The sequence below is a fragment of the Bos javanicus genome, chromosome 5, assembly GCF_032452875.1.
Source record: "Bos javanicus breed banteng chromosome 5, ARS-OSU_banteng_1.0, whole genome shotgun sequence".
In the NCBI taxonomy this organism is placed as follows: domain Eukaryota; kingdom Metazoa; phylum Chordata; class Mammalia; order Artiodactyla; family Bovidae; genus Bos; species Bos javanicus.
The window spans coordinates 114024165-114033205 of record NC_083872.1 but is presented as its reverse complement, the minus strand read 5'-3'; the positions used below and the strand labels follow the sequence as shown (position 1 = coordinate 114033205).

General features: G+C 46.4%; 1 protein-coding gene across 1 annotated transcript; it reads right to left on the bottom strand.

Annotated features, from left to right (window-relative positions):
* Window positions 1-1473: 1473 nt before the first annotated feature.
* LOC133248485 (large ribosomal subunit protein uL22-like) lies at window positions 1474-6922 on the bottom strand. The gene has a single exon (XM_061418765.1). It carries the CDS (start codon window positions 6835-6837, stop codon window positions 6268-6270), a length of 570 nt encoding a protein of 189 aa, XP_061274749.1. The 5' UTR covers window positions 6838-6922; the 3' UTR covers window positions 1474-6267.
* Between the last annotated feature and the right edge of the window lie 2119 nt (window positions 6923-9041).

Sequence of the window (9041 nt, the reverse complement as noted above, 5' to 3'; positions counted from 1 at the left end):
GCCTGCGCACAGCCAGTGGCCTCCAAGTGTATGCGGGATGAGCTCTGTTTCTCCTGGCTGGCCACACAAGGTCAGGTGACCCTTGCACCTGCTCGGTCCTCCCACCAGAATCCCTTCTGCACTCCCAGCATTCTTCTCCTCTGAAACCTCTTACTTCCTTTCTAGGATAGACCAAGGGTTCTTGCTCACTTTTGAGTGAGCTGTAAGCAGAAGGCAGGTCGAATGTTCCAGATGAAGCTAACATTCACCCACCTCTCCCCCCACTCATTCTGCCAGGGTCAGCTAGGAAGTTGTCTCCTCCAGGAGGCTGTCTCCATCTCCCAGACCTGGGTGAGCTGCAGCCGCGTGTTAACCACTTGCTCTGCAGGGAGTGCTGATTTGCAGCGTTTGCCAATATCCATGGTGTAAATATTCCCAGCATAGCCAATTTCACGCTACCAATGTGGTGTCACTGAACTTGAGCTGGGAAGAGATGCTGACATCCGTCAGCTCAAGCTCGTACCAGGTGGATAAGCCTCTTGGGGGTTCACATCACACCTTGTATAACCCTCCATCAAAGTAGGGCTCACTGGCTTCCCAAGTGGCTCAGTAGTAAAGAATCCTCCTGCAGTGTAGGAGACCCTGGTTCCATCCCTCGGTTGGGAAGATCCCCTGGAGGAAGGTATGACAACCCACTTGTTTTCTTGCCTGGAGAATCCCACGGACAGAGGACCCTCGCAGGTTACAGTTCATAGGGTCGCAAAGAGTCAGACACGGCTGAGCAAATGAACATACATGCGTGCTAAGTCGCTCAGTCGTGTCTGACTCTTTGCAACCCTGTGTACTGTAGCCTGCCAGGGTCCTCTGTCGATGGGATTCTCCAGGCAGGAATACACACACACACACACACACACACAAGTATGGCTCACAAGAAAATGCTCAAAAACAAAAACTCTGGTGGTCCAACAGAAGATAGGTCGAAAGGCTTAGCTCTAATCCCCACTCAATGCCTTCCTGGCTGTGTGACCAGAGGTAAGTGACCAAGCCTCTCTGAGCCTCAGATTTGTTGTCTATAAAATGGACAACATAACATGCTCTTCCTAAACCTGTATAGAAATTAAATGAATGTAAACATGTAAAATCCTAAGAAGTTAGAGGGTCAGTCGAGGAATAGGGAGGGACATTCATGGGGTGACGCCCTGCAGGAGAGCAGAGAAGCAGGATGTACTATCTTAGTTGGAGCCGACCTGGGAACCCTGGGTGGGAAGGCAGTAGGGAAGCCTGGGAGGGTGGTCTTTGGAGGGCAGTGTAAAGGGGCTGGGATTCATCCTCAGCCCTGGGAGCTTTGGGAAGCTCAGAAGAAAATTAAATCGGCCGTCTTAGAAGCAGGAGACCATTCGGGAGCTGCAGGTGGGCGAGGGGCACGGGGCTGGCCAGGCCAAGGCCCTTTCAGAGGTTGGGGTAAATACCATGAGAGGGAAAGGGGTTGAGGCCGCTGCGCTTTTTCTTCTCCGGAAATGGGGTAAAGGCCTCGCACATCTTAGTTATCAAGTTCAGGAGGCAAGAGGCTCACTAAGCATCATGGGAAATTCCCCTACCCAGCCAGGAATAGGAGAAGAACCCTGTCCTAGGGAAGATCATTTGATGAAAGAACCCAGATGACTGCATTTGTCCTGGAGACCTTAACTGTGTCAGAAGAACTCTCCACCCTGGGCCCTCCATGGCCCTCTGCCTACACTCTTTGGCAAGACTCAAAACCCCTGTGTAACCTGGGACCTTGTTAGTCAAAGAATAGGTCTGGAATCACTAGCAGCAGCAGCAGTACCTGGGAGCCTCTTAGAAATGCAGAGTCACAGGCCCCACCTCAGACCTGTAGCACCAAAATTTGCATTTTAACCTGTCCCCAGGAACTGGTGTGCTCAGCGAAGTTTGAGAAGGGCTGGCATAGGCTCCGAATGGCAGGACCTGGTCCATCTTGTGTTTCTAGGACCTTAAACACTGTGAGGGCTCACAGAGTACCGAGGGATGGACTGACAGCTGTCTGAGGGCTGTTGTAGGGGGACAGAAAGGAGAAGGCTTGTTTGAAAGAGTGAGAAGGTGAGTTCAGTGAGACTGAGTGAGAGACGAGGGCCCAGGGGGTTGATGCTGCCTTTTCACGAGGCTGACCAAGCGGATGCTCTGAGTACCTACAACTCCTTTGCGGTCTGAACAAGGTTTCAGCTTTGGAAGGAGGCCGGGGTGAGATGGAGGTCCGGCCACAGCTGTAGGAGACACCTGGCCAATGCGCAAGGCCAAGGGAGAAGGGGCCAGAAAAGGGCCCAGGGGCTCCGGTGTGTGGCAGGGGTAGATTGAGAAAGAAAAGTCCACCAGAAGATGACCAGTCCAAGGGGCAGGAGGCCAAGGGTACAGAAAATTCATGGTCAGCTATCAAATGCCACCAGGAGAATCAGAGAGGCAGCCTATAAACCACCCACTGCATTTATTGATGCAATTGTTGCTATCAAGACGTCTCATTCCCCAGATCTAGGCAGACGTGAAAGCTCTTCTATCTCACAAATAAAATTTAAAAATCCAATTTTTCTTGGGTATCAAATATGATTACAAACTCGAGTAAGTAACCCTCTGTCGATTTAAAGTGCAATTACACAATTTTTTATGGCTGCATCCAAGAACAACACTGTTATAACAATTATACTTAAAACTCTTGTAAAATGTCAAGACCACGAGCATCATTTCCATCCTGGCTTTTATTTCTTCCTAGGGATTTTGCCATACTTGTGGTTTCTCTCCAGGGCTTTGTTGATGAAATCTGGATACCCTCTCATGTTTGTGATAATCTTCCAAAACTAACTGAGGTCACTGTACCCAGATGTTTGACCTTGGTCTTTGGCTGGGACACTAGGGCTTGACTGCCTTTCCTGGAGAGTGTGCATGTGTGTGTGTGTGTGTGTGTGTGTGTTTGTGTTCAGTTGCCAAGTCATGTACGACTCTTTGCGACCCCATGGACTGCAATATGCCAGCCCTCCCTGTCCCTTACCATCTCCTGGAGTTTGCCCAAGTTCATGTCCATTGAGTTGGTGATGTCATCCAATCATCTCATCCTCTGTCGCCCTCTTCTCCTTCTGCCATCAATCTTTCCCAGTATCAGGGTCTTTTCTAATGAGTTGGCTGTTTGCAATAGGTGGCCAAAGTATCGGAGCTTCAGCTTCAGCATCAGCCCTTTCAATGAGTACTGAGGGTTGATTTCCTTTAGGATCAGCTGGTTTGATCTCCTTGCTGCCCAAGGGACGCTCGAGAATCTTCTCTAGAATTCAAAAGCGTCAATTCTTCTCCTCAGAGTGACACTTGGCTAATTAATCATTGTGGATATTTTCTGTGAACCTTTCTTTCCCGGGGCAACTGAGACTGACCCCATGTTGTGAACCTAAAGGAGCCTCACCTGTCTGAGGTTCTGTGCGGTCACATGAGTTACCCCTGTTTCTGTGGTACAGTTCCTGCCTCCCATACTCCTTCAAGATAATTACAATTACCTTGTAATTGCACATACAAAGTAAACATATCTCTCCAATTAGTTAACACTAATAAAAGAAAGAAGATACACAAAGTAACACATCCCAACTTAATAAGCTCCATAAAAATCCAAACAAGTCATACAGCAGTGTTACAGTCATGTTTCACTTTAAAGTGTCATTATAGTCCTGGCTTTTCAAGGAGTGAATTTATTCAAATTAACTATAATTATTTCCATTAACAACTTTGATGCCTGTATTGCTATGGGTTGACTAGCATTGGGGGAGACTTCTAATTGTTCCCTCATCTTTCCGTTGCTTCCCTAATATTTCTGAGAGTGGCCTTCCTTCCTGCCACTACAGGGCATTCTGGATCATTAATATATACATATATATATGTATATATTTATTTATTTGGGCTTCGCTTGTGGCTCAGCTGGTAAAAAATCCTCCTGCAATGCATGAGACCTGGGTTCAATCAATGGGTTGGGAATATCCCCTGGAGAAGGAAAAGGCTACCCACTCCAGTATTCTGGCCTAGAGAATTCCATGGACTGTATAGTCCATGGGGTTGCAAAGGGTCGGACATGACTGAGTGACTTTCACTTTCATATATTTATTTATGTTCCAAGGAATCCATTTTCCTTTGGTGGAGAAGGTCTTAGAAACCAAAGTCTCACCATTGGGGTGCCCCCTGAGACTTGGGGGTGGCAGACCAGAGGCTACTGTGGCTTTTGGGTCATTCTTGTCAGAAATAAGCCTGGAAATATTTTTTAATTTTGAGATCTAATTTGACAGTCAGTTCTTTCAGCTTGTTGTTTTGTGAACAAAAGTTAAGGATACTGTTGTTGATCCTATCTTGATGGGACTGGGCTACAAGCAGGAACCTCCATCCTTAGTAGGAATTCAGTTCAGTTCAGTCGCTCAGTTGTGTCCGACTCTTTGCAACCCCATGAATCACAGCACGCCAGGCCTCCCTGTCCATCACCAACTCCCGGAGTCTACTTAAATTCATGTCCATCGAGTCGGTGATGCCATCCAGCCATCTCACCCTCTGTTGTCCCCTTCTCCTCCTGCCCCCAATCCCTCCCAGCATCAGAGTCTTTTCCAATGAGTCAACTCTTCACATGAGGTGGCCAAAGTATTAGAGTTTCAGCTTTAGCATCAGTCCTTCCAAAGAACACCCAGGACTGATCTCCTTTAGAATGGACTGGTTGGATCTCCTTGCAGTCCAAGGGACTCTCAAGAGTCTTCTCCAACACCACACTTCAAAAGCATCAATTCTTCAGCGCTCAGCTTTCTTCACAGTCCAACTCTCACATCCATACATGACCACTGGAAAAACCACAGCTTTGACTAGACAGACCTTTGTTGGCAAAGTAATGTCTCGGCTTTTGAATATGCTATCTAGGTTGGTCATAACTTTCCTTCCAAGGAGTAAGTGTCTTTTAATTTCATGGCTGCAGTCACCATCTGCAGTGATTTTGGAGCCCAGAAAAAGAAAGTCTGACACTGTTTCCCCATCTATTTCCCATGAAGTGATGGGACCGGATGCCATGATCTTCGTTTTCTGAATGTTGAGCTTTAAGCGAACTTTTTCACTCTCTACTTTCACTTTCATCAAGAGGCTTTTTAGTACCTCTTCACTTTCTGCCATAAGGGTGGTGTCATCTGCATATCTGAGGTTATTGATATTTCTCCCGGCAATCTTGATTCTAGCTTGTGCTTCTTCCAGCCCAGCGTTTCTCATGATGTACTCTGCATAGAAGTTAAATAAGCAGGGTGACAACATACAGCCTTGACATACTCCTTTTCCTATTTGGAGCCAGTCTGTTGTTCCATGTCCAGTTCTCATTGTTCCTTCCTGACCTGCATACAGGTTTCTCAAGAGGCAGGTCAGGTGGTCTGGTATTCCAATCTCTTTCAGAATTTTCCACAGTTTATTGTGATCCACAGAGTCAAAGGCTTTGGCATAGTCAATAAAGGAGAAATAGATGTTTTTCTGGAACTCTCTTGCTTTTTTGATGATCCAGTGGATGTTGGCCGTTTGATCTCTGGTTCCTCTGCCTTTTCAAAAACCAGCTTGAACCTCTGGAAGTTCACAGTTCACATATTGCTGAAGCCTGGCTTGGAGATTTTGACCATTATTTTACTAGCGTGTGAGATGAGAGCAATTGTGCGGTAGTTTGAGCATTCTTTGGCATTGCCTTTCTTTGGGATTGCAATGAAAACTTTTCCAGTTCTGTGGCCACTGCTGAGTTTTCCAAATTTGCTGGCATATTGAGTGCAGCACTTTCAAAGCATCATCTTGTAGGATTTGAAATAGCTCCACTGGAATTTCATCACCTCCACTAGCTTTGTTCATAATGATGCTTTCTAAGGCCCACTTGACTTCACATTCCAGGATGTCTGGCTGTAGGTGAGTGATCACACCATCGTGATTATCTGGGTCATGAAAATTTTTTTTGTACAGTTTTTCTATGTATTCTTGCTACCTCTTCTTAATATCTTCTGCTTCTGTAGGTCCATACCATTTCTGTCCTTTATCGAGCCCATCTTTGCATGAAATGCTCCCTTGGTATCTCTAATTTTCTTGAAGAGATCTCTAGTCTTTCCCATTCTGTTGTTTTCCTCTATTTCTTTGCATTGATCGGTGAGGAAGGCTTTCTTATCTCTCCTTGCTATTCTTTGGAACTCTGCATTCAGATGCTTATATCTTTCCTTTTCTCCTTTGCTTTTCGCTTCTCTTCTCTTCTTTTGTTTTTACTTTTATTTGCATTTATTTTTTGCGGCATTTATTCCCAGCCGTAAGTGTTTGTTTCTTCAGTTTCTTCTGGGATGTCTTTTTCTTCTGTGCAACCTCCTCTTCTGGTTTAGGAACAATCTGTTCTTTTTCAGGAAGGATCATCTCAATGTGGCAGGGAGAGCTCCTGTAGGGGTTAATCCGACCATGAGCTCTGTAAGTCCTGCGCCGCATCCTGGGGGCTTTGTTCACTTGGATGTGCTCAATGACCAGAGAATCTACATCTAAGCCCTTAAGTTCAGCATTACTCTCTGCATTTTTGAGCATGCGTAGTAAAAATTCAGCACTCTTTTTGAGCCACCGACCCTGCGTCCAGCCCCGCTGTTTGGCCTGTGCACACCCACCAACTCCACCGTTGTAGCGACAGAATGGCACACATTGCTTCTTTAAAGTGGCATCCTTCGGATACTTGGTGGCTTTTCGGATATGCATACCCTTTATGGCCTGGGCAGTTTCACGAGTGTTCTTAAAGTGAACACGAAGATTTAAACCTCTGGATTTGCATGATTTTGTGGGGTTTTCTGGATCAAGTGAATAGCGCACCATTTTTAGGGGTCACCTCAGGCCGCTTACCGGAAAAGGCTGCTTTTCTTCTTCTCACAGCTATTTGTAAGGCCTTCCCAGACAGCCATTTTGCTTTTTTGCATTTCTTTTCCATGGGGATGGTCTTGAGCCCTGTCTGCTGTACAATGTCATGAACCTCTGTCCATAGTTCATCAGGCACTCTGTCTATCAGATCTAGTCCCTTAAATCTATTTCTCACTTCCACTGTATAATCATAAGGGATTTGATTTAGGTCATACCTGAATGGTCTAGTGGTTTTCCCTACTTTCTTCAATTTAAGTCTGAATTTGGCAATAAGGAGTTCATGATCTGAGCCACAGTCAGCTCCTGGTCTTGTTTTTGCTGACTGTATAGAGCTTCTCCATCTTTGGCTCCAAAGGATATAATCAATCTGATTTCGGTGTTGACCATCTGGTGATGTCCATGTGTAGAGTCTTCTCTTGTGTTGTTGGAAGAGGGTGTTTGTTATGACCAGTGAATTTTCTTGGCAAAACTCTATTAGCCTTTGCCCTGCTTCATTGCGTATTCCAAGGCCAAATTTGCCTGTTACTCCAGGTGTTTCTCGACTTCCTACTTTTGCATTCCAGTCCCCTATAATGAAAAGGACATCTTTTTTGGGTGTTAGTTCTAAAAGGTTTTGTAGGTCTTCATAGAACCGTTCTACTTCAGCTTCTTCAGCGTTACTGGTTGGGGCATAGGCTTGGATTACTGTCATATAGAATGGTTTGCCTTGGAAACAAACAGAGATCATTCTGTCATTTTTGAGATTGCATCCAAGTACTGCATTTTGGACTCTTTTGTTGACTATGATGGCTACTCCATTTCCTCTAAGGAATTCCTGTCCACAGTAGTAGACATAATGGTCATCTGAGTTAAATTCACCCATTCCAGTCCATTTTAGTTCACTGATTCCTAGAATGTCGACGTTCACTCTTGACATCTCCTGTTTGACCACTTCCAATTTGCCTTGATTCATGGACCTGACATTCCAGGTTCCTATGCAATACTGCTCTTTACAGCATCGGACCTTGCTTCTATCACCAGTCACATCCACATCTGGGTATTGTTTTTGCTTTGGCTCCATCCCTTCATTCTTTCTGGAGTTATTTCTCCACTGATCTCCAGTAGCATATTGGGCACCTACTGACCTGGGGAGTTCCTCTTTTAGTATCCTATCATTTTGCCTTTTCATACTGTTCATGGGGTTCTCAAGGCAAGAATACTGAAGTGGTTTTCCATTCCCTTCTCCAGTGGACCACATTCTGTCAGTAGGAGAGGAAGCAGAAAACAAGCAAGGGAGACTGGGAAGGGCAGGATCAGAAACAGCACGTGGAGGTGACTCTGGACAAACCTGGTTGGAGGCGGCAGAGAACTGGAGGTAATGGGGTAAGGGGCGGGGGCAGACTTGGCTTTTTGTTTTCTTGTCCTTTTTATTAAAATGGGAGAGGCTCCAGGTGGAGCGGAATGTGCTGCAATTAAGAGCTCTCCTAATTGAGAGCTGTATCAGTTAGGATTCTTCTGTGTTCAAGTGGGAAAGAATCCAGCCCATCTGGCTAAACCAAGCTGTATAAAGGGGAAGCCGAGGGCCAATCAGATCGAGCCCTGAAGGACGCAGAGGCTTCAGGGATGTTCCCCGGCCTGTGTCTAGCCTCCCTGGGGATGGGCTCTGTTCTGAGATGGACCCTCCCTTCTTGTGGTGGCCAGGCAGCAGCACAGCTGTGGTCTCCCCACTCCTTCTCCAGAAGAAAGAGAGTACACCCCACACCCACACAGAAGAAAGGATACCCTTCTCTCCCAGACTTCAACAAAAGCCCCTGGGGGGCCAGGCTGTACTTCTCAGGTAGCACTTTATAGATGGGTAAACTGTAGCCAGCCCTCTCAAACTCCCCCAACAGCTGCCCCAGCAGCCAGGTCAGATCAAATGAGAAGAGACTTGGCCTCCGAGGCCACTGAGGACTTGGGATCTGGCAAACTCAAATTCTAGTCTCTGTCCACCTTAATATGCTCTGTGAGCTTGGGCTGGCTTCCACCTCGACCTCAGTGTTCTCCTCTATAAGATGAGGGGGGTGATGACGGCATGATCTCAGAGGGCTGTTGTTCAATTAGTCAAGCTGCAAGGCGGTAGATTCCCTGGGGACATCTGAGCACGGCACTGGAGATGGCTTCCAGGAGAAAGCCATTGCCTT

Bases quoted from the DNA above. Each gene is read 5' to 3' on its own strand.
- LOC133248485 (XM_061418765.1), bottom strand. From the start codon at position 6,837: ATGGTGCGCTATTCACTTGATCCAGAAAACCCCACAAAATCATGCAAA.